The 25385-nt window shown below is 42.3% G+C and overlaps 1 protein-coding gene across 1 annotated transcript in view; it reads right to left on the reverse strand.

Annotated features, from left to right (window-relative positions):
- Positions 1–760: 760 nt before the first annotated feature.
- TPCN1 (two pore segment channel 1) overlaps positions 761–25385 on the reverse strand; it is a 79880-nt gene continuing 55255 nt past the window's right edge. Inside the window, exons 17-28 of the mRNA XM_068239879.1 lie at positions 25292–25345; positions 21824–21896; positions 20610–20717; positions 15738–15809; positions 15535–15624; positions 14387–14502; positions 12207–12253; positions 8470–8538; positions 8309–8393; positions 7658–7785; positions 5653–5733; positions 761–3914 (exon numbers count right to left, since the gene is read on the reverse strand). Coding sequence (XP_068095980.1) covers positions 3816–3914; positions 5653–5733; positions 7658–7785; positions 8309–8393; positions 8470–8538; positions 12207–12253; positions 14387–14502; positions 15535–15624; positions 15738–15809; positions 20610–20717; positions 21824–21896; positions 25292–25345 — 1022 coding nt within the window. The 3' untranslated portion in view covers positions 761–3815. The remainder of the gene's footprint in view (positions 3915–5652; positions 5734–7657; positions 7786–8308; positions 8394–8469; positions 8539–12206; positions 12254–14386; positions 14503–15534; positions 15625–15737; positions 15810–20609; positions 20718–21823; positions 21897–25291; positions 25346–25385) is intronic.

The raw sequence follows: 25385 nt of genomic DNA on the forward strand, positions 1-25385 counted from the left end.
TTTTCCCCAGTTATGAAAAAAAGTGGATTGAAAACTGAGAAAATTGCTTGAGTGTATATATTACAAAATGTACGATCTACAAAAATCCACCAGTCCCAATCAACTAATATCGAAGAGAAACATGATGTCCAATCGGATTTCTCGCTCGGATAAAAAAAAAAAAAGAAATTTTTTTTTTTGATTTTGCGGGACAACCTATCGTCTTTATCGAATTGCCATAAAATCGGATAATTGCATTTGTTGTAGCCACCTTTAGAGACACCTGCACCTAAGATTCAAATAACTAACCACAGGGTTCCCACTATCTAGAGACAGGAATGGCATAAGGACAGACTGCTGGGAATCCAGAGAAAAACAACAATGACGCAGATGAAAAACAGACGCCCATCGCTGCCATGAGTAATGTGGTTGTAAACAAAAAAAAATGATTAAAATGTTTGTTTGTTTTTAAACGCCTTTTGGATCTACTAACCAGTTGTCAGAGTAATTGTTTTCCTATGCTGCAATGGATTGACATTCACTGCAACATCAGACCCATAAAGTAGTGAAGCAAGAGTATGGTATGGATAACCGCCTCAGGACTTCACAGGAGTAATCGTAATGTTTATCTTCAGAAAGTTCCCGGACAAATGCACATTCCAAATGTTACTTCTGCCTGCCTGTAACAACTCGCGCAAGAAATGACAAACAATTCTAACTTGTAAACTGCCAAGAGATAAATGCTTTGCACTAATTCAATAATTCAGAGTAACAATAAGAGTTCTTAAAAAAGAAATTTATTAATATGTTACAAATATAGGCATCTGTATATAGATGTGCATCTTCTTCCTTGCTGGAGAGCGCTACATGAAGGGCCTGATTTACTAAAACATCTCCAGGGATCTCCAGTGAGGATATTACAAGAAATCCAGCAGACCTGGACTGGACACTTATTTACAAACCTTCTGGTATTCAGTGGTCAAAGTATTGCAACCCTCACATGCACCATACTGAGAACTAGCCAGGGATGCTGAAAGGCTGAATATTAGCAGTTGTGTGATTGCAGTCCCATTCAAGCTCCAAAAGAAACATTTATAAAAACAAAATCAAAAAACAAACCTATAAAAATGCAGGATGGAAAGAAATCCCAAAGCCACTAATTCACGAGAGACACTCTAGGTGTGATCTGATATGACCCTGAGGAGGGTGGCAAACAGGGCTGTGAGGTTGCAGTCATGGAGTTGGAAGCAATAATTATGTCCCTGTAGTCGCAATTGGCAAAAATTTAGTGACTCCAAAGTAAACCCCGAAAGTGAACATAAATTTATAAGATAAACAATGGTTTCTATCCTTCTGCTTCTAAAAATGACTTATCAGTTATGAATATGTTTAACACGCCACGTACACGTGGTTATCTCATGTCACCCCGGGTACACTTTAAACTTCACAAATACTGTAATGGTCATAGTAAAGTATTTCTCTGATGTAAGAATAAAGCGTAGGTATAGTTTTACCAGAGTGACATGCAGCTTAGATAATATGTAACCTGACATTCTTACATAATTCTAATCTAGATCATAGCACATTATAAAAACAGTTTTCACTTTATCTAAGCTGAAATATGTTTCAGTTCATCTGCGTGAAAACACGTGTAACTATCGTTAGGTGTAAGTCCAGCTCATTATGAGTTTCAAATTTACTTGGCTCATGAAGTATTATTAAGTAAATGTAATTCTCATTACATTTTGGCTTAAAGAGACACTAAAGTGAAAAAAAAATATGATATAATGATTTGTATGTGTAATACAGCTAAGTAATAAAACATTAGGAGCATTAGGAGCAGAGACAAAAGTCTAATATTGTTTCCAGTACAGGAAGAGTTAAGAAACTCCATTTGTTATCTATGCAAAAAACCATTGAGCTCCACAACAGAGAGCTCTGTCTTCTGAAGCTTATTATCTCAAGTGTCTGGCACTGTATGGTTTGTTTTTCTGCAGAGGACTGGTCAGAAGTTCACTGGCCTGCTCTGTAAAATCATTTAGAATGCTGAGTAGTGTGTAAACTGCAAATATTAGAGAATGATGCAATGTTATATAAAAAAAACTACATACTTGAAAATAAAAATATGATATTTTCTTTGCTACTAATGTTCTAGTAATTATCCATACTACACAACCAATTCATTATATCATAATTTTTTTCATTTCAGGGTCTCTTTAAGGTACGTACACACGTTATGCTAAACTTGGCTGAGGCGGCCATTCATGGTGTTCATGGTGTGTAGAGGGGTCCCCTGTGTTCGTTTAGAAGATCTGGAATTTTGGGAAACCGCTCCATTGTACACCACATGCTGTTGTCCCTCTTCTCCTGTCCACAGAAACAGAACGCATCACTCTGCTATAGTAGAGTGAGGCATCTGCACAGCACTGAGCCGTCACCCCCCAGCCCAATATCTGTGGCCAACAATTGTGCATGCGTTTGCACCTGAAGTGTTTCTATCATTTAATCAGAATTATACAGTACTTCTACTGTATGTCTTACACATACATTCCCTGCAGATGAGCCCACCTAGTATGTTGTGGAATGCAGAACTGTTACCTACCACCCACAAACCTGGCTTATATATGGTGTGAAGAATGAGTAATAGAGGAAGATTCCCCTCATTTCCCCCGCAAGATTAACTGCACATGGCAAAAAATGAGCATGCCTAGTAGTGTTGCTCCAATTTGCCTCGGGTTCAGTTTCGATTTGTAGTTTCTTTCAAAATAAAATAAAAACCATAGTGACATAGTGTTAGACCCCATCTTTAACAATATCCACGTTCACGTTGGCAGTGACTGGCTTGGACGGCCAACAGGACAGTGCATCAAGTTTTTGGCCAGTAGTTCTTTGGTTTGTTCCCAAAAGCAGAACCCATCTTCATAAAGACTTAAAATTGCTGAGCTTTGGCAGTAATGACACGCCTGGTATGTGGTTTTCTTCCTATCAATGTAGAAAATGAATTACGATACTAGAAACTGTGAAGTCAGAGTTGGAGTTGCAGGTCACGGTGCTACCATGGAGGCAAAGGGGGCTATTGCCTGTAGGGCCCCCAAGGAGTCCCCCTCTCCCCAACTCAACTGTCACTCAGATTTATTTTTTCCCAGGGGCCCCGTTGTTACTAGAACCGGCCCTGTCAGAGGTACCATAACGTAAGCAGTCTGAGTCAAAAGATTTATGCACCGACTCCCCAGCCCTGGTGGCAAATTCTAAGCACCAATTTTTAGTAAATCCGGTCCAGGTTTGCTGGATCCCTTGTAACATCCCCACTATGGCCACTAGGAACTCTATGGAGATACCTTAGTAAATGATGCCCTGTGTTTCATTGCTAATGAGAGAGAGGTTTGGGGTAGTGACCAGCACAGAAACATGAGGGAGATCTGATTGTCATCAGTGGGAGAATGCCCTTCATTGGGGTATAGAATATATATAGTCACAGGTCATATATTCTCGTATCACAAATCCACAATGAAACTTCTCCAACAAGTCAAAACCTATCCGATCACTTTATAGAGATAGCAATACAAGTTCCCATATCTACTGTTTAAAAATATATAATTATAGCTACTATGAAAATGTGCTGATTAATTTGTCTTGGAGAGAACACCTGCTGACCCCGTTCTTTCATCAGTAGACCCATGTAGCAACATGTTACATTGCAAGAACGCCACTGAAGGCATGTACCCATCACACCTCCCTGGCTGAGCATCCTTCTCACCAGCTCTCAGAGCAGGCTTTATATATTAATACTGACATGGTTGCATAGTCGTAGGAGTACTAGGTGGCAGCAGACATGCTCAGTTAACAGTGCTGGAGCGAGGACGGAGGTTTCCCTGTGCAGGCTGCAACTCCATGAGCTTCTTTCCTTGTGCCCTGGCATGTTCCTGGTACCATTCCTGGGGAAACAGAGGTGAAGACGAAAGAGATTCATTAAGCACTATAGTAGGGAGCAGAAAATACAATGGAGCAGATGTAATGAAAACAGGAGATAAAGTGCGATGGTTACTAAGAACAACAAATCACATGGCCCCTTTTGCTTTGTTTTTCTCTGCACCTGTCTGAAAAAACTAGGCTCAATCTAAACATATTTTCTGTTTCCATGACAAAGATGCCTATTGTAACTGAAGCAGACTAATGACCAGAGAGTGTGATCTAGACTGCTAAGTTTACAAAGCCCAGAACTGCAAAGCATATGGGGTTATAAATGACTCCTTAGAGAGGTCACATATGGTCCAATAAAAACCAGATTCAACAGTACAATAAGGCTGAACTGGGCTGAACACAGGAAGTGCTCATTACAATGGACACAAACCATTCAGCACTACATAAATCCTCATCCTTCTTCTTGAGAAAACGTATGAATGTATGTTTTGTAAGCCGAATCTGAAGTTGCAACCTGCTGGGTGTCCGCTTATTGTGAATAGTAAGATGTCTTGCCATCAGTCATTATTTGAGAGATATCTCATCATTATTTGATCCTCTGGCACCTGTACGCTATTCTTGCATTTATAATGCATAAACGTTTAAGGGTACTCTAGTTCATACGCAAATGTATGTATGTACAGGACCAAACACTAGATGAAATGGCACCACACAGATCAGTTCTATGAGGAGGGGATACCTTCTTACACAGCCTTTGCTCCTGTAAATCTGTGTCAGCAGAGACTCCCTAATTTATTTCTGAAGGGTGACAGCCAACCCCCCACTGCTAAAACACTTGGAACCATATTCTAGAGGTAGAAGGCAGTGCCGGAACAAGGTCCTCCACCACCCAAGGCTGAGACACACTGATTGCTATTAGACTAAGAAGCACCCCAGGGCCCACTACACCCCCCCCCCCCCCCACCCCAAAACCTTAATCTCTAGTTATCTGGCTTTCAGTCATGGCTATCCCCTTTCCTTATTTCTCTCTGCTTCAAACACAATAGTGGAATGATAGATAGCGGAGTGAGTTGTGCACCCCCTCCTACACTGCGCTCTGAGGCTGGAGCCTCTCTCGCCTTTGCCTCGGTCCGGCCCTGGCAGAAGACACACAGCACATGAATGGCTTCTGAACCAACCTGGCACAAAGAATCGCTTAGTTGTATGCAGATCAAGTCCATTTATGTGAGATGTGCTCTACTGCAGGAGCCAAGCTCGGAATGGTCCTTTAGTAAATCAGCAGGGGCAGCCATACATGCAGGCATAATCGTCAGGCTATAAGACTTTGTTTCTGGTGTAAGGAGAGAAAGAGGGTACAGCGTGGACACTTATAGGCTTGAGATAAATGAAAGCCACTTTCCAGCAGCCAGGCACCACTACTGCCATCTGGTTATACTGCACAGCTGTCATACTAATAAATGACAGAAAGAGGTTTCTACTTTAAAAATGGTCAGTCATGTTTCACCAGCCAAAAGGACATAGCTTCCCCGTTCCCCATCTCTGGCAGGCCGGCTGTAGCATCATGGAAAATGCATGGATCAAGCTACCAATCTCTCCCCTTCTTGTTCCATTGGGACACACTATACCAAAGTTTTTCTGAGCCTGAAACAAATATGCTCTGGTTGAACTCGATGGATCTGGTTGAACTCGATGGACGTGTGTCTTTTTCAACCCAAATAACTGTGTAACTATGTACAGAAAGAAAAGCCCCACCTGAATCTCTTCTTCATACATCTTCATGCTAAGATCACTTTTGGTTTGGGATCTTCTGCCCACAAAAACAACAGATGCAGCCTAAAAGATAACAAAAAAATGTATAGTGAAAAATTCCTAAATCACAATGATGGAGGGACTGAGGGGGAGGCGGTACAGCGTAGGAGTGATGTCACACAGTGGGCTTGATTCACTAAACCGTGATAAGTCATATCACAGCTGCGCTAGCGTTTTCGTTTGCAATTTCGCGTATGTTGTGATTTTCTGTGTGGAGATAGGTTTAGTGAATTGTAACTTGGGAAAGTGATCGGTAAAATCAGCTGTTTTGAGCATTACTGAATGCGGTAATGCTTTGTGAATAGAGACCATTGTCTCGTTCATGGAGTCCCTTCCCCACATATGCTACAAATCGGGATTAGCAAACGACCAGTTCTTTGCCAATGTTTTTGTAAAAAATGCAAACATGTTTAGACGCAAGTGTTTGTATTTTTGTTATATTTTGAATATTTACTGTTTTTTCCTTATTTTGATTTTTTTGTTTTTTGTTGTTGCAAATAACACTTTACTTATTCACGTAGGGAGTGATGGGTGGCTATCGGCTTGGTGCCCAATTAATGGTCCCAGCACAGAGCATATAAACCCTATTATGGTGGTTTTCTCTTGTGGTACCAGAGTGGTGATGAGCCGAGTACATATTTGTATTGGGCACTAGTGATTTGTAGGAAAAGGATGAAAGTCCCCCACCTGTCCCCTTAAAGAGAACCAGAGAGGAAGAGTATAACAGATTTATACATACCTGGGACTTCCTCTAGCCCCATCAGCCTGGATCACTTCCATGCCGCCTTTCTCCGCTGCCTCTGTCCGCCAGTACAGGGTCCCATCCTTTCGGCCAATCGACGCAAGTGCAGTGTGCTCCCTCCATACAGCGCAAGCGCATGCGTAAAGCAGGCGCCGGCGAAATGGAGGGAGCCCCTGTGGATGAGTCCACCTGCCCGCGTCCGGCAGAAGTTACAGGACCCGGTACCGGCGATAGAGGCAGCAGAGGACAGCGGCGTGGGAGTGATCCATGCTGATGGGGCTGGAGGAAGCCCCAGGTATGTATAAAATATTTTTTTTCATTTTTCAAGTGCCTTCGTCTCTGGTTCCCTTTAAGGATCACCACCAGTGACATGGCCTTGTTGGATTAGTTAGGGAAGGTGGTGAAAGGTTTGCCTGCTTTCCTCCTACTGATGACTAGATAGCTGAGTGCTGAGCTTGTTGGCATCTCTAAGGCATATTTTTATTTGATTACAAAACATATTAAATTTAAATAACAGCTGTAATGAGAGGGATATGGAGGCAGCCATATTTATTTCCTTTCTAAGCAACACCAGTTGCCCGGCTGTCCAGCTGATCCTTTGCTTCTAGTACTTTTAGCCATAGACCCTGAACAAGAATGCAGCAGATCAGGTGTTTGTGACATTACCGTCAGATCTAACAAGATTAGCTGCATGCTTGTTTCTGGTGTGATTCAGGCACTACTGCAGTCAAATATACCAGCAGGGCTGCCAGGCAACCGTTATTGTTTAAAAGGAAATAAATATGGCAGCCTCCATATCCCTCTCACTTCAGTTGTCAAGCAGTTCTGGTCTGTATAGAGTTGGGTAATGCTGAATAGTGCCACGTTATCAGTAGTATTTTTGCAAACCAGAAATGCAACTAAACTGAATTGTAACGTTTTTACACACAAAAAAAATATCAAAAGCAATGTTTTCATACCCAAATAAACGTTGCAAAAATATAAAATTAATCTCAATTTGTTAGATCTTATAAGTACAAAAAGAAACTTTTTAAGACTGTTAGCAAGAACACAAACATTTTCATACAAAGTGAAAAGGTATCTAAATGCGGTGCTTATTTGTAACAAAACTCAATTTCCACTTTAAACTGTGCCTCTGAGCCGCAAGCAATGACGGTGTTCCATATTAAGACCACAGAGCAGAATGAATGGAGATCAATAACCCACCTCGTTGGCTTGTAGGTGTGACAGCAGTTTTCTCAGCTGGGTTTTCTCATCGTTGCTTTGTGCATGTCTAAGAATAACTGTCAGCTCCTCTCTGCCCACCTCTTCCTCCAGAGTGATACCTTTCTCATCTTAAGTAGCAAAGAGAGAACAGAAATGAGCTGGGCTGCAGTTTATTACAGACGAGCTGAGCATCAGGGCACATACTACAATCTACATAGTGATCAAAACTATTTATCTCATTTACATTAATTTGCTTAAAGCGTAACTGTCGGGCATAAAAGCAATTCTTTATTTTTATCTGGTAAACAAGTAATAGGGATGATAACCAGGCCATCCAAAAGTTAAAAATCACTCTTATTTTTCTTCTCCATAAAATATCATTCCCCAGTTTCCCTGACTCATATTTGGTACATCTGCTGCACAAAGGAAGTTGCAGGGCATTCTGGGTTTTTCTTTTTCTTCTTTACTTTCCCCTCAGAGTGTAGGAAGAGGCTGATGGAAAACAGGTTGAGTCTTGCTTTTTAAACTTTTGCAAACATTAGGGATAATAGCTCTATCACAATGCCTTTTATACACACATCTTTGTTTGTTGTACATCAATTAATTCTCTAAAGCTCCCGCGGGGCCACTGACACCATTACCATCACTAACCTTCTGCATCTTTATTCTTTCTGCAGTAGTTCATTCGGAACACAAATGCATCCAAGATACAAGCGACTATGATAGTTATTACAACCTGTGAATAGATGGAGAAATGAGTGATGCTACAGGGAAGAGGAATAGACTGCTGACCTGAAAATATATGCACTCACCATAGTGACAATATAAAACACCATGAAGTAAAGGCGTGCCCAGTGTGATGTTTGAGAGGTCACCCCTTCCTGTGCAAAAGACAATTTATATATTATAGAGCTTTAGGATATAACCAAACTAGACATTTATCAAAACCAGCTGATGTTCTATGTAAACAAAAATACAATATTACAATAATCTTACAGACAATAAAAAAAAAGAGCCATAGATATGTGAGCTGAGCTCGGGCTATGCCGTGCAGGAGGATATCTCTGCCCCTGGTGGGGCGATTTGCCCCATTTAAAGTGCTGTGCGCGCAGCTAGCAATTGCGCTAGCCGCGCGCACAGCTTGATCGCCACCGCTCTGCGGCGATCGCCCGCACGCAGCGGCTGAAGAGGGCCCCCCAGCCAGAGCCCTGCGCTGCCCGGACCAATGAGTTCCAGGCAGCGCTATGGGCTGGATCGGAGGCGTCTGACGTCAGGACGTCGGCTGACGTCCATGACGTCATTCCGATCGTCGCCATGGCGACAGGAGAAGCCAAACAGGGGAACGCGTTATATACGCGTTCCCCTGTTTGCTATTGATGCCGGCGACGATCGCACTAGAGGGACACAAGCGCCCTCTAGTGGTGTTTCATGTAGCTACCACTCTGGTATCTTTACATGAAACAAAAAAAAAATTAAAAAAAATGGATTTCTGCCTATGTGGCAGAAAAAAATTAACCGCCAGGAGGGTTAAGACAATATAGCGTGTACTTTCATTGGAAGCCTAACATCATAAAGAATAGGATGGGGAAAGTGGACACTTCCTCTGGAGTAGTGATGGTCCTGTCTAGGAGAACTCATGGAGAAGCATGGGATTTGTTTGTTCAGCTGATAGATTTGCAAATCTCTGATTTGCTGTGATCACATCCTGCTTTAGCACATAATCATGACAAGGAAATCAGAGACTTTCATATATATTAACTGACCAAAATGATCACATTCTTTTCCATGAGTTCTCCTAGGCATGACCATCACTACTCTGGAGGAGAAGGTCCAAGAACTTCCTGGTCTGCAATAGGTGAATTCTGATGTCACTGCAAGAAAACTGAAGGCCATGCCCCATATTTAACCCATGGTGACAACTACAGTTACCTGGTGGAAGGCTGAGGTAGCCTCTACCTTTGTCAGTTCTCAAACACTGACAGCAGGCAGGCCCAGAATGTGAGCATAAACAAACAATGAAGCTCCATAGACAGCCACAACGTCTTTCCTCGACTGCCAGTCACTAAGACAGGAAGTGAATATTAATGTCTTCGAAGAGACCAAGGCAAGAACAAAAATCTAATAAAGGCTCTGATCCTTCCCCACCCTGTCCAAGACTAAAATAATATGGTGGCAGTAATGTTTAGCAATACTAACTAAATCTACCTTTGAACAGAAAAAGACTTTGCAAAAATGGAGATGGATTTTGAGGAATTAAACAACACTTTACAGATTAGGTTAGTTCCATGTAAATGTTGTGTTTGATGTGAATTCCAGTTACTTTAGAACTGAAATTTTCATTTTTGTTAAACTATTTCTTGGTAGGCAGGAGATCCACTTTCAGAACAGAGAGTAGCAAGAACTGTGTCTGCCTTTGAAGGGTACCTGAACTGTTAATAAAATTGCAATACCACGTATGCAACTTTCTTTTACTATCTATAGCTGAAGATCCCATAGCAGTTCTGGCCTATTTCAGGAGTATTTACATATTGAAGCTACTATGGAATTTTCAGTTATAAAAAGGGGGCCCACCTAAGGTACCCTCTCATACTCCTAAGTTGCATTGTATTTACTAGGAATCAGAATCATATTTATTTCGCCAAGTACAACGGGGGTTGTACCCGGAATTATTTTTGGCTCATACAGGGTCGGAGATGGTACAAATACAACACATGCATGCAATTCAACACATACAATCAGGTACAGTAGTACAAGTAAGCATATGCCTATGTGTACATATCGCACATAACTGAAGTGAAGGACGCGTGGGGAAATCAGGAGTGCTATGTGAGGGGAGCTGCCTGCCAACTATCGACGGCGCTCGCTCGCTCCACAGCAGTTCCAGATGCCCGCAGTGTGTCCTGGAAAAGAGTGGATAGAGAAAGAGAGAGAGAGAAAGAGAGAAGGGATAGCTAATAGAGACAAATAGAAGAACCAAGGTAAGAAGAGAGACACAGAGGCAGAGTCCTTTTAGGGCTGCAGATTAAAAAAAACTCCCCTGGGTCCGACAAACAGTCCCACTAACAGACACACTACAAATATCAATGTCTCCACCATAACTTTATTTCCAGGACACATTCTTCCAAAAAAGCAAAACAACCATGAAAGAAGACTGACTAAAGTGGCCAAATTCACTTAAAGTGAACCTCCAGACTAAAAATCTACTCAGCAGCTCTGAAAGGCTTGGTGTTTCTTTAACAATTTCACAGCATCGGAATTTTGTTCTTACTCAAGCCTCATTTTTAGCTGCACAGAAAAAAAATCCCCGGGCATTTTTCCCCTGATGCTGTGCAAAGCATGAAGAGATTTCTGATGTTGTTGTTCTCGTTCACTTGCTTTGGTGCACTTTTTTTTTTTTAATTTGAGATTTGATGCCTAGTGGACACAGCTGGGCGGAGTTATCAGGACACAGGACAGTTGGAACTGTGTCTCATGCTCCCTGTCACCTCCTTTCAACCAAAAAGATGGCTGCCCCCATGAAATCACAAACATTTGCCATATTACCTATCTATTTCAATTAACATAACTAATGTAACTTAATGACAGTATGTTTGTTGAGGCTGAAGTTCCCCTTTAATGTGCTGCATAAAGGTTCAGGGGTAACTAAATTAAACCACCGGAACTAGCAGAGTGCACAGGAGGTGAAGGATGGCTCAGTTTATAGAAAACTTTTCATAAAAGGGCTTTTACTTCGTGAGTCTCATTAAAGGACAACTATCAAAGTTAACTAAAATTGTAAATGCCACATATATTTCCAGTAATTACTAGCAAATAGAAATACAAAGGGCTTTTTTTCATCTTTTCATGTTTTATATAAAGAAATGACATTTACAGAGAACAGTTCTCACTGTGGGCATTACTATGGAAGACCGTGTCCAGCACGTCCAGCATACAGAAACAATCTTCACTGGCTTAAATACTGTGACTGGAATATAGCTTCAAATGTGTGTAAATAACCATCATCTGAAGCCCTGTGTTCCTGCCTGTGTGTCTCTCTCTGCCACGCAGTTTAAAGCCAGTTTACAGTGCAGCTCTGCCCCCCCCCCCCCCCTCATGTGGACACAAAATTGTTACTAAACAGCTGGAAAACAAGGCTTTTTTTCACACAGGCTGTTCTGAGGGCTCTTTCACACTAGGAGCTAATCCAAGCATTTTGACGGATTGCTCTTAGTGTGCGTTTAGAAAGGTAAAATGAAAGTCTATTTGACTTTCATGTTAACTTTCACATTAGACTATTCCAGAGTGTTACGTTACAATGCATCTGGGAGCTTCGTAATCCGTCTTCCCATTGGGTAGATTAGAACTACCACCGCTAATCAGCGTCCCACCGCAACTTCCCAATGTCACGCCGCAGGCCATTAATGCGTGCAGGAAATCGGCTCCTGCATGCGTTTGGTAATTTGAAAGAACCCTAAGAGACCTCTGAAAAGCATTTTAGTGTTGCTGGCTAAAAGTTCTATAGGTATGTGGGGTTTACAGAAAAATAGTTTCTTTGATAGTTGTCACTTACCATAATTATATACCAGTTATTCACCACCGTCAGCTCAAATAATGTCACTGCAAAGAGTATGAGAACATATATTATTACTGGGAGTTGAGTCAGGATGCAAGTGTCAAAAATGTATCCGTTTTTCTTCTGCTATTTGCAATTTCTTCATATTTCTCCACAATTAACAGAGCTTTTTTTTTTCTTCCAACAAGTTTGGTAACATTTTCCAGCAGTTTTGTTCTGCTGCAAGAAGCTGCAAGAAGCTGCAAGGTAACAGGCTACCTACATTTTCCATTTGCATTTTTGCAGTGCAGGTTTGTGTCAATTCCTTGACCAATTGCTGTGTACCTTGAAAAAGGTAATTTGTTAAATAAAGCCCTGTGCAGGCAGTAATAAAATGACAGCCAGTTAGTTATTATGAACTCGCGCTTTGAGTCTGACAGGAGAACAGCGCTATATAAATGTTCGTATTATTATTTATTATTATAACTCTGCATACCTGTACAGAATTAAACAGTTATGGTGTATTCACCTGCTTGTCATGTGTGGCGATAAAGCTTAAAACAAGGGTGACATCTCAAGTACACTGTATTAACCTTTTAGCAGCCACAAGGCTGCATTTTTCCTGCTGCTGGGGAAGTGCCTGGCTACTTATACTGGGGACACCTATAGACCTGGCTACCTAAACTGGGGACACCTATACACCTGGCTATGTAAACTGGGGATACCTATAGATGTGGCTAACTAAACTGGGGACACCTACCGACCTGGCTACCTATACTGAGGACACCTATAGACCTGGCTACCTAAACTGGGGACACCTACCTGGCTACCTATACTGGGGAAACCTATATCATGGCAGCTCTGATGACGCCGTTCACATTTCACACCTATATCTAACTACCTATGCAGGGGACACTTATAGCTGGCTACCTAATACTGATATATATTGGCACATTGCTACTTAATTCTGTTTTCTGGGGAACATGGCTACTTAATTTATGTATACGGGGCCAATTTGGCTACATCATTTTATTTTGACACACCATATTTATTTTGTTCATTGTAAGGCACCTGGCTACTTAATTATTTTATGGAGGTGTGTGACTACTTAAAGGGAACCTAAACTGAGAAGGATATGGATTTTTCCTTTTAAACAATACCAGTTGACTGCCAGTCTGGCTGCATGCTTGTTTCAGGTGTGGCTAAATCACACACCTGAAACAAGCATGCAGCCAATCCAGTCTGACTTCAGTCAGAGCACCTGATCTGCATGCTTCTTTAGGGGCTGTGGCTGTAAGTATTAGAGACACAGGATCAGCAGGAGAGACAGGCAACTGGTATTATTTTAAAAGGAAATGTCCATATTCTTCTCAGTTTAGGTTCCCTTTAATATTTTTACTACTTGATTATTTTATCTTACGTTTATCTGGTCAGAGCAACTCTCTGTCAATAGCACCGCTACTTATTTTGTGTATTTTTTTGTTATTTTGTATATTTTTGGATCTGCCAATGACCCATCATGACCACTCATGTTCCAGTGCATGGTGACACCCACTCTGTCCGTCTCCTTGAACTGTCCTCAGAAGTGCTCACAATCTATTCCCTGCCATAATCTAATGTCCTACCAAATGATGTATTTATATAGTGCAACATTTCTGGTGTACATGTGTATGTGAGTTCAAAAGGTGGGGGCGATCCCGCGCTGCAGGGGGGTGCGATCCCGTGCGGTGAGGGGGATCGGCCCCAGGCTGACACTTTTCTGGTGTCCCAGTCCGACTCTGCATGTGACCGGGATTCAGGTGACGGTGTCAGCATTACAGTGTCACTTGGTGGTGGAAGAGGGGTGATGGAAGAGTCTCCTTCACCACCCCTCTTCTACCACTGAGTGGCACTGTAACACTGACACCATCTCATAGATCCTGATCACTTTATATCATGTGATTGGGAACCAAAAGACAAGTCGGAAGTTCAGCGCCGCTGCTGTGGGTGCATGAGAAGCCGATCCAGTCGTCTAGACAGGTAACTATAACAGTTCACTGCCCGCTCTGCATGGCTGTGCCAGGCAGCTGAGTTTAGACGGCCCCTGCTGCCTTGGCACAAGTTGTCTTAAAAAAGACAACATGCACAGGGCTGTTAAAAGGTGAAGTAGAGTTAATAGATTTACAGGAAAGCAACCTATGCTGTTCTCCTACGCTTACCGAAACTGATGAGGATGTTGTCAAAGTTGTTTAAGTAGTAGTAACCTTCATCGATCTGGGAATGGTTGCCCACAGTATGGTTGAGAAAACGATAAGACTCTGCCACTGTGCTTGTACTGAGAGAAGATAATCAATAACAAAAAAATGAATAACAGCTGAAGTGGAAGTCTGGCCACACGCTGTACAATCTTTATGTAGCCAAGATGTGTAGTGTGAAAGTCTACAGTTTAAAGCAAAACCTTTGTGAAAATAAACTGATGAGATAAATTGTATCTATAGCCATAATCCTAATAGGACTTTCCTGGAGTACTATAGTTTTATTTTCGTATAAAAGGTTAAAGCGAACATGCAAGGTTATATACTTACCCACGTAGAGGGACCCCTATCCCCTCAACCCCGCTGCCACTGGCCAGGAACCCCTTTTTGTTTGTGGCCATAGTGCTCTCTATGTACGAGTGCGGCCATATTGTATAAGCACAAATACACCTGTACAGTGGAGCATGGCCACGGGAACATATCAGACAAGCTCTTATAGGATTATGTTTGGAAGGACCCGGCACAGCAGTGGTGGGCTCTAAGATAGATCAGAAAGACTATGGACCATCCAGAAACTTCCCTCTGCCTTTGTAAATATATAACTTTCTCTTTTTTTTTTTTCTTTTTTACTTACTTACACGTTTGCTTTAAAAATCGGCGTTTAAAATTTGTATTGCCTCTGGGGGAATTCTAATGTTTATTCAGCTCCCACACAGACAAATCTTGAACTAATGAACTTTTTATCTGTTTTTCAGCCACAGTTTGTTATTTTGTTTAAACTGCATAAACTTTATGTACTATTTTTTTTATATGGAAGTTTCAGCCAAAGGACACTTCAAGACATTCTATCCTCCTAAAGATTCTGTAAGAGGGTGTATTGGAAGCCCACTCTTGTGCCTAGGGTATTAAATGTTTCTGGTACTCTCTGATGTCGGTTCTTGAATACCAAGCTCTCTGTTTAGAGTGGGGTAAGCAAAACAAGGGTTTAGGATCAGTCTGCAGAGAATTTCATTGTACCAAGTTTATGTTCTTTGCAAGTCATGTTAAAAGAGAGCCCTGCTGGTCATTGGATTAGGTGTATGTCCTGCCACACCCCATAATTTCATACTCACTTGCAGCAGTTGGGGTACAGCACCCCCGAAAAGAACTCCATTCCAACAATGGAAAAGGAGTAGTAGAAAATAAGCAGCGTTAAGCCTAGACTGGACAAAAAAAAAAAAATACAGGATAATCAAAGAAAAGGCTAAAACCAAGATGATGAATTGTAAAGTATAAACACAGCATCCTGCAATGTGGGGACGCTGTGACAGCTTACCTGGCCATCCTCGGCAGCAATTCAAACATGGTATCCAGTACTGTTCTATAACGCTTCTTCAATTTGAAAAGCCTAAAGTAAATATAATTAGTATATGCTGAGTCATGTGCAACAAAAAGCCGGGTGCATATTAATTAAGCGCCGCTCAGTTCGGCTCGGTGAGAGCCGAATGACAGCTCTCACCACTGCCGCTAAACTCCGAGGTTGCGTTAAATACTATTCCCCCTCCGAGTTGTCGCAACTCGGAGGGAGATGTAATTCGGGGTCTGGCAGCCGCCACAGCCCCGAATTACCGCTACGCTCCCCGTGCAGCATAGCATTTCTGCTATGGGGCGCCCAGTTTCGGCGCTCGGCTCTCAGAGCCGCACGCCGAAATCAGCTGATTTGCAAAAAGCCTAAAGGAAATATAATTAGTATATGCTGAGTCTGAGTCATGTGCACAGAAAATCCGAAAGGAAGTATAATTGGTATTCGCTGAGTCATGTGTACTAAAAGCCTAAAAGAAGTAGAATTGGTATACGCTGAGTAATGTGCACTAAAAAGCCTAAAAAAAGTATAAAGATGAAAGACGTGCTGTGCTGTCTCACGTTTGCTGCCATCTTGCTGCCTGCACATTTTGAACCTTACAGTACGTATGTGTAGAACTGTTTTTGTGAAGGGAACTCACCACAACTTTTGTATGCAAAAGTGTTCCAGATCCATTTAAGGCCTTTTGCACACTAAATGCAATTCCGATTTTTTATACAATCCGATTTTTGATTCAGATTAAAAAAACGTAGTAGCATGCAGTACTTCAAAAATCGGATTGTATAAGAAAAAAAATTAGAATCACATGTAGAGTACAAGAGGCCTTAACCACTTCCCGACCGCCGTATGTACAATTGGACCTCGCAAGGATCGCCGCATGTACAAATGGAGGCGGTCCTTGTACGGGCATGGGCGGAGCGATCAAGTCATTCGTGACGCGATCCTCCGCCGGGGACTGGCTCTGCCCCCCTCGCGCTGTAACCCGCCAGCCGTTCGGAAGCGCCGGCGGGTTACTAGCACCCGGATCGCCGCATACAAAGTGTATAATACACTTTGTAATGTATACAAAGTGTATTATACAGGCTGCCTCCTGCCCTGGTGGTCCCAGTGTCCGAGGGACCACCAGGGCAGGCTGCAGCCACCCTAGTCTGCACCCAAGCACACTGATTTCCCCCCCTGCCCCCTGATCGCCCACAGCACCCCTCAGACCCCAACCCCCTGCCCACCCCCCAGACCACTGTTTGCACTCAATCACCCACCTAATCACCCATCAATCACTCCCTGTCACTGTCTGTAAACGCTATTTTTTTTTATTCCCTAACCTGCCCACTGCTCCCTCCTGATCACCCCCCCACCCCTCAGATTCTCCCCAACCCCCTCCCCCCCCCTGTGTACTGTATGCATCTATCCCCCTGATCACCTGCCAATCACCTGTCAATCACCCATCAATCACCCCCTGTCACTGCCACCCATCAATCAGCCCCTAACCTGCCCCTTGCGAGCAATCTGATCACCCACCCACACCAATAGATCGCCCGCAGATCCGACGTCAGATCACCTCCCAAGTGCAGTGTTTACATCTGTTCTCTACCCTAAACACCCACTAATTACCCATCAAATCACCCCCTATCCCCACCTGTCACTGTTACCCATCAGATCAGACCCTAATCTGCCCCTTGCGGGCACCCAATCACCCGCCTACACGCTCAGATTGCCCTCAGACCCCCCCTTATCAATTCGCCACTGCATTATTTACATCTGTTCTTCCCTGTAATAACCCACTGGTCACCTGTCAATCACCCCTGTCACTGCCACCCATCAATCAGCCCCTAACCTGCCTCTTGCGGGTAATCTGATCACCCACCCACACCAATAGATCGCCCGCAGATCCGACGTCAGATCACCTCCCAAGTGCAGTGTTTACATCTGTTCTCTACCCTAAACACCCACTAATTACCCATCACCCCCTGTCACTGCTACCCATCAGATTCGACCCCTATCTGCCCCTAGGGCACTCAATCACCCGTCCACACCCTCAGAACACCCTCAGACCCTAGCTCTGATCACCTCACCAGTGCATAGCTTTCATCTATTCCCCCCTCTAATCACACCTTGAGACACCCATCAAACACCTCCTGTCACCCCCTAGCACACCTACCCATCAGATCAGGCCCTAATTTGCCCCGTGTGGGCTCCTGATCACTCGGCCAAACCCTCAGATCCCCTCAGACCCCCTCCCGATCACCTCCCCAGTGCATTAATTGCATCTATTTTCCCCTCTAACCACCCTGAGACACCCATCAATCACCTCCTGTCACCCCCCTAGCACTCCTATCCATCAGATCAGGCCCAATACAACCTGTCATCTAAAAGGCCACCCTGCTTATGACCGGTTCCACAAAATTCGCCCCCTCATAGACCACCTGTCATCAAAATTTGCAGATGCTTATACCCCTGAACAGACATTTTGAGACATTTGGTTTCCAGACTACTCACGGTTTTGGGCCCGTAAAATGCCGAGGCGGTATAGGAACCTCACAAGTGACCCCATTTTAGAAAAAAGACACCCCAATGTATTCTGTTAGGTGTATGACGAGTTCATAGATTTTATTTTTTGTCAAAAGTTAGTGGAAATTGATTTTTATTGTTTTTTTTCACAAAGTGTCATTTTTCACTAACTTGTGACAAAAAATAAAATCTTCTATGAACTCGCCATACACCTAACGGAATACCTTGGGGTGTCTTCTTTCTAAAATGGGGTCACTTGTGGGGTTCCTATACTGCCCTGGCATTTTAGGGGCCCTAAACCGTGAGGAGTAGTCTAGAAAACAAATGCCTCAAAATGACCTGTGAATTGGACGTTGGGCCCCTTAGCGCACCTAGGCTGCAAAAAAGTGTCACATGTGGTATCGCCGTACTCAGGAGAAGTAGTATACTGTGTTTTGGGGTGTATTTTTACACATACCCATGCTGGGTGGGAGAAATATCTCTGTAAATGACAATTGTTTGATTTTTTTTTTTACACACAATTGTCCATTTACAGAGATATTTCTCCCACTCAGCATGGGTATGTGTGAAAATACACCCCAAAACACATTATACTACTTCTCCTGAGTACGGCGATACCACATGAGTGGCACTTTTTTGCACCCTAACTGCGCTAAGGGGCCCAAAGTCCAATGAGTTCCTTTAGGATTTCACAGGTCATTTTTGTTTCAAGACTACTCCTCACGGTTTAGGGCCCCTAAAATGCCAGGGCAGTATAGGAACCCCACTAATGACCCCATTTTAGAAAGAAGAAACCCCAAGGTATTCCGTTAGGAGTATGGTGAGTTCATAGAAGATTTTATTTTTTGTCACAAGTTAGCGGAAAATGACACTTTGTGAAAAAAAACATTTAAAATCAATTTCCGCTAACTTGTGACAAAAAATAAAATCTTCTATGAACTCACCATACTTCAGTGAATAATTTGGGATGTCTTCTTTCCAAAATGGGGTCATTTGGGGGGGTATTTATACTATCCTGGAATTCTAGCCCCTCATGAAACATGACAAGGGGTCAGAAAAGTCAGAGATGCTTGAAAATGGGAAAATTCACTTTTTGCACCATAGTTTGTAAACGCTATAACTTTTACCCAAACCAATAAATATAGGCTGAATGGGTTTTTTTTTTATCAAAAACATGTTTGTCCACATTTTTCATGCTGCATGTATACTGAAATTTTACTTTATTTGAAAAATGTCAGCACAGAAAGTTAAAAAAAATCATTTTTTTGCCAAAATTCATGTCTTTTTTGATGAATATAATAAAAAGTAAAAATCGCAGCAGCAATCAAATAGCACCAAAAGAAAGCTTTATTAGTGACAAGAAAAGGAGCCAAAATTCATTTAGGTGGTAGGTTGTATGAGCGAGCAATAAACCGTGAAAGCTGCAGTGGTCTGAATGGAAAAAAAGGGTCTGGTCCTTAAGGGGGGTAAAGCCCGCGGTCCTCAAGTGTACCCAGCGCCCCTGTACAAATTGTTCCTTTACCTCCCCCCCCCCCCCCCGGTGCATAATGTTCCTGACATTGGGACTTCTTTTTAAAATAGCAACAACACTGCTACCTTGTGGAGTTTTATTCTACCCCACAAATTCAGTAAATATTCAGTGCCTTCCACCCCTCTCTATCTATCCAAACAGTAACTAGCACTCCTCCACCTCTTCCCTGTACACTGTGGTTCTCTGAGCCCCACCCACTGTAACTAGAGCTTCCCATAGTGAGTACTGTAATTAGTTCTCTATTGACACCACTCCCCCCCCCCCCCCCCCCCCCCCATAATGAATGCTTCTGTTTCCCACCCCCAGAAGCTAGAACTCCTCTGTTCCACCTTTTTCTGTAGTTAGCGCTTCTGTTTCCTCTCAATCCATAGTTTGCCGTCCTCCGTTAATTACTGCTTCTCTATCTCCCTTTGCCCCAGGTGGTGCTTATTTATTCTTTCCCCTGTAATTGATGCTTTGACATTAATTCTTAGAATTAGGGCTCCCCATCTCCCATGTAATCAGCTCTCCCTCTGCTCTTCACCTTGTAGTGATTGTTGTCCCAGTACTTCTGTATGGTGTTTTGGCACTTATGCCCATTTGATTTCTGATCAGGAGGTTAAACATAATGATCTGCCCACCCAGGTGTACCCGGCCTTACACTACTGCCACCCTGTTTCTGCAGATGCTTGGTGTCCTGAAGCAGCTGGCTCCTCACATGGCAGGGGGGCCCTCTTTACCAGTAAAGAGAGACAGGCATGTTCATAAAGCTCTCATTGAAAATCACTGTACTGGGTGAATATATTGGATTCAGCTGGGAAACTTGCCTGAGCAGCTGCAGAGGTCTCAGCACCACAATGAAGTAGAAGGGCTTCATGTCGAAGGCCAGGGCCAGAAGTCCCAGCAATGCCAACAAAGTCACAGAGAAATCAAATCTACAGAGCAAAATACAAAATGATATGGTTTGTCAAGTACCAGAAAACTATTACAACACAAACAAAATAAAAATAGAGTTTGCAATCCTTAATACAGTCCTATCTACCATCCTGTGCCGTGTCAGCCAGTTTACAGGCTGGAGTATAATTAGATAAGTGGACAGGAGTATGGCAATGGTCATGGCGGTCGTACTTCAGTACCAGGTAGTTAGGATGCAGCAGGATGTGTCAGTGCTATCTTCAACTTTTTTTTCTGTAAACTGGGAATTGCTGAGAGGGTGAGAAGTTTGTATGGTGTGCAGTCTAAGGTCTGGGCACACTGCTGCACTGCTGATCTGATTTCAGCAACACATATCAGTGTGAGATACGCAAGGACATCAGACAGTACATAAACAGCACAGTCTGATGGGCACATTAATGCGCTGCGCAGCAGTATATTCTGACAACACACTTCTACATGCTACACGGAAAGTGTAGTCTCGTGTTATGATTAAGGACCTTAGTGTCTGAAAAATGTCAGCTACCTGGCTGTAATTCACTGTTGCTTTAGACATTGCCTCAATTCACTAAGCTTTATCAAACACTTTATCAAACGTTTGATAATTTACCTCATGGGTAAAATCTAATTTTGAATTCAATAAGGTGTTATATATTTATCGAATGCTTTATTGATAAAACGTTCAATAAATCTAATACACCTTTGTGAATTCAAAATTAGATTTTACCCATGAGGTAAATTATCAAATGTTTGATAAAGTGTTTGATAAAGCTTAGTGAATTGAGGCCAAAGTGTGTGGGACTTTATTCCTTCTTTTTTGTCTTAATGGATCCTATAGTTACATGGGATCCTTCAACATCCAATTTTCAGGTAAATGTGAACCGAGCCTATTACACTCTTTCCTTGTTATTTAAAACCAAAAATACAATACATTCCTGAAGTTATGTTTTGAGGACAACGGTGTCGGTTTGTAACTGCAAAACCTGACAGGTTGACTATAAATATATAAATAGTAATGGCAGCAAAATATATGGCTATGTGACCTGAACATATCACAACTAAGCACCTCCTGTTCTTTTCTACAAACTAGAACATCAATCCTACTTACAGGTTCCACCCAGATGTAAAGTATTCCAATGGGCCCAATCCAGTAGCCTTCAGGAGCACTTCCGTCCCATAAACTAAAACAGAGGGCAAAAATACACTATAATAAGTAAAGAGAACGGTGATGATAGGTTTCACACAATGTCAATGCATGCTTCATATCTGACTGTTTTTCAAACTCTTTTTCATAGATAAATCACACTATATCCCTCAATGACTTTATCCAGTTTCTTTGACTTTTTCCAGTTATTTCTTGAAACACCCCCAACATACTCAGCATATCACAGCAAGCTTTGGCATTACAGTAACACAATGAGCAGCAAAGTGGCCACATAAGCAGGCAATTAAAGAGACAAAGTTTGTATAAACAGTTCATCAGTAGCAATAACAACCAGGATGCAGCAACTGCGGCCACAGCCTAAAGCCCCATACACATGCTCAACAAAAGTCTTTTAAATGCACAATTATCAGCTCCGTGAAGCTGCCCCCCCCCCCCCCCCCCTACAATCAGCACAAATAAAAATTCCATCATGCTTGTTTAGTGCATGTGTGCCCATTTGTGCTGCAAAAATTAAGATGTGTGCTGCTTCCATTTTGAAGATAATAGCACTTATTATTTCCAAAACAATACCATCACCCAGCCCCTATCCAACAACTACAGTCATGAAACTGGTATGGGTGGGTAGTGCTGTGCAAGTGCTCATTTGTGCAGCAAAATCATCTTTCTATCTTTTATAGTTTTTGAGATATGCACATTTTTATAAAGGTCAAAAGTTCACACAGCCCCCTACAGCATTGCAAAGGCAGAGTGAACCTGAGTGAACTTTGGATTGATTTGAGCTGAGTCTTATCAGTTGTTTGAACAATAGCAAACAACTTTTTTTTTGGTTGTTTCAACAACAAAAGTTGTTTGATAATTGAAATTAATTTAAAAGACTTTTGTTGAGCGTGTGTATGGGGCGTGTAGAGAGGTCAAGAAATTGACAGCGTAGGGGGGAAAAGTGTTCCTATGCTTTGGTGGAGATCGTTCAAAACCTCCAGGCTGATGGGAAGTGACTGAAGAAATGGTAGCCTGGGTGTGAGGGGTCATAGGCAATCTTATTGCTCTGGAGCGCAGTCTGGAAGTCTGTCGCCTGCAGTGGAGCTGGTGTACCAGACCAGGATGGTTGAACAGACAGAATCAATGGTGGCGGAGCAGAAGTTAGAAGTTCCTTAGAACTTGTCTTTAGAAGTTCCTGAGCCATGCCAAACTTCCATGAAAGGTGGCCATTAACTATACAATTGTATTGGCGATCGATTCTCTGATTCGATCGCAATTCCATTTAAACTGATCGAATTGGATAGCAGCATTGCCTCTGTTCGCGGGCCCCAACAATTGATATTACGATTGAATCTGAGAAATTATCGTCCGAAGAATTGTATCGTTAATGACCACCTTAAAGGGAAGATCCGAGAAAAAAATAAGTTCTACTTACCCGGGGCTTCCTCCAGCCCCTGGCAGCCGATATGTCCCTCACCGCAGCTCCGGTGACCCCTCTGTTGCAGATGCCGACTTCGACAGGTCGGCATCTTCTGTGCCTGCATGAGCGCCACTCGTGATTGCTCTCATTGCTTGATTCAATGCTTTAAAGGAACGGTAATGTTTGAAAGTGACATTGAAATGAAAAGGGAGATATTTAAAATGTTGAATTACACAAATAATAATAACTTTATACCTGTGTATGATTGTACCGGGTATAAGCTGAAAAAGTGCTAATGGATTTAGTGTGTGGACTTAGTCACAGTGGACAGAGTATGAAGAATATGAGCTACAATTCGTCTTTATAGAACAGGAATTCTTCACTACCTATGACATAGGAATAGGCTCCTACGCACAAAATGCATCAGACTTCTGTCAAACTGTAGCTTTTATTCAGTTGTATAATACACAAACATTAACATTTGCAAAACCTGCTCGCTCACCATGCAGTGGCAAACCAGGCAGGGATTAAGCATAGGAACATGGGCTATAGTATTCCCTGTAAACTCTATTGACAACAAATTCTGGTAATAGGGCCATCGTTTGTAGAGACCGCAGACTCAGCAATTTAACCATATCCTAGTGATGACATACTCTGATAATATGACCATAGCTTCTAGAGACAGCAGTCTGATAACAGGATCATAGCTTCTAGAGACAGTAGGCTCTGGTAATATGATCATAGCTTCTAGAGACAGCACACTCTGGTAATTTGACCATAGCTTCTAGAGTCAGCAGACTCTGGTAATAGGATTTTAGCTTCTAGAGACAGCAGACTGATAATATGATCATAGCTTCCAGAGACAGCAGACTGATAATATGACCATAGTTTCTAGAGACAGCAGACTCTAATAATATAATCATAGCTTCTAGAGACAGCAGGCTCGGATAATATGACCATAGCTTCTAGAGACAGCAGACTCTGGTAATATGATCATAACTTCTAGAGACAGCAGACTCAGGTAATATGACCATAGTTTATAGAGACAGCAGACTGACAATATGACTATACAGTAGCTTCTAGAGACAGTTGACTTAGATAATATGACCATAGTTTCTAGAGACTGCAGACTGCACAAGACTTTCTGTACTCTAAGTAAATTTCCATTTCAGTTGCCTATCCGTCCTGGAATCTGTTATTTCTTTGAGGAGTACAGGCTGCCTAGAAACCCTTCATCATAGCTGAACAGAGGCTTGTTGTTATTCATTTGAAACCAATAAGTAGGCTACTTACTGGTAGCAAACTTAGGCATGTCCTTATCACAGTCCTTATAGGAACTCGGTGGAACAACTATGCTTTACATGTAGCGGAGATGCAGTTCGCCATTAATCTCTGCAATGTACAGAGCTTAAAGAGAACCTGTACTGAGTAAAATTATTTAAAATAAACACATGAGGTAACTTCAAATGAACATTACATAGTTACCTTGCCATCAGTTCCTCTCAGAAACTCACCATTTTCTGCTGACAGTGATCCCTTCCAGTTCTGACAACGTTTTGTCAGAACTGAAATATATCAGTTGCTGTCGGTTATATATCAGTTGCTGTCAGTTACAGCTGAGAGGAGAACTGATGTGTCCATGTTTCCCTATGGCTCAACTGGGTCATGTTACAGTTTAACTGTGTGCTGACCAGGAAACTGTTATGGGGTAACGGCCATTTTCCAAATGGAGGACGGAGAAATCCATTGATCACAGTGGACAAACAGGATGCAGGAGAGGAAAAAGAGATTGAGGAGTAGATTACACAGGAGGTAAGTATGACTTGTGTATGCTTATTTAGACTTTTAATTTTCAGTTCAGGTTTTCTTTAACAAAAGGACTTGTTTTTTTCTCAGCAATAGCGCCATTTCGTTTTAATAAGGGAAGAGGACTTGGGTGTATTTTCAAGTTTGTGAGTACCGGTATCTGTTATCACTGATCCAGGGGCTAGAATGAAAAAATAATGGCTTACTTGTAAGGAAAACAATATAGCTCCATGGAACGCCTTCAGGAAATAAGCTACCACCTAAAAATAGAAAAAAGTATAAAAAAGGCACAAGTCATAT

This window comes from Hyperolius riggenbachi, chromosome 1 (genome assembly GCF_040937935.1).
Source record: "Hyperolius riggenbachi isolate aHypRig1 chromosome 1, aHypRig1.pri, whole genome shotgun sequence".
Lineage (NCBI taxonomy): Eukaryota > Metazoa > Chordata > Amphibia > Anura > Hyperoliidae > Hyperolius > Hyperolius riggenbachi.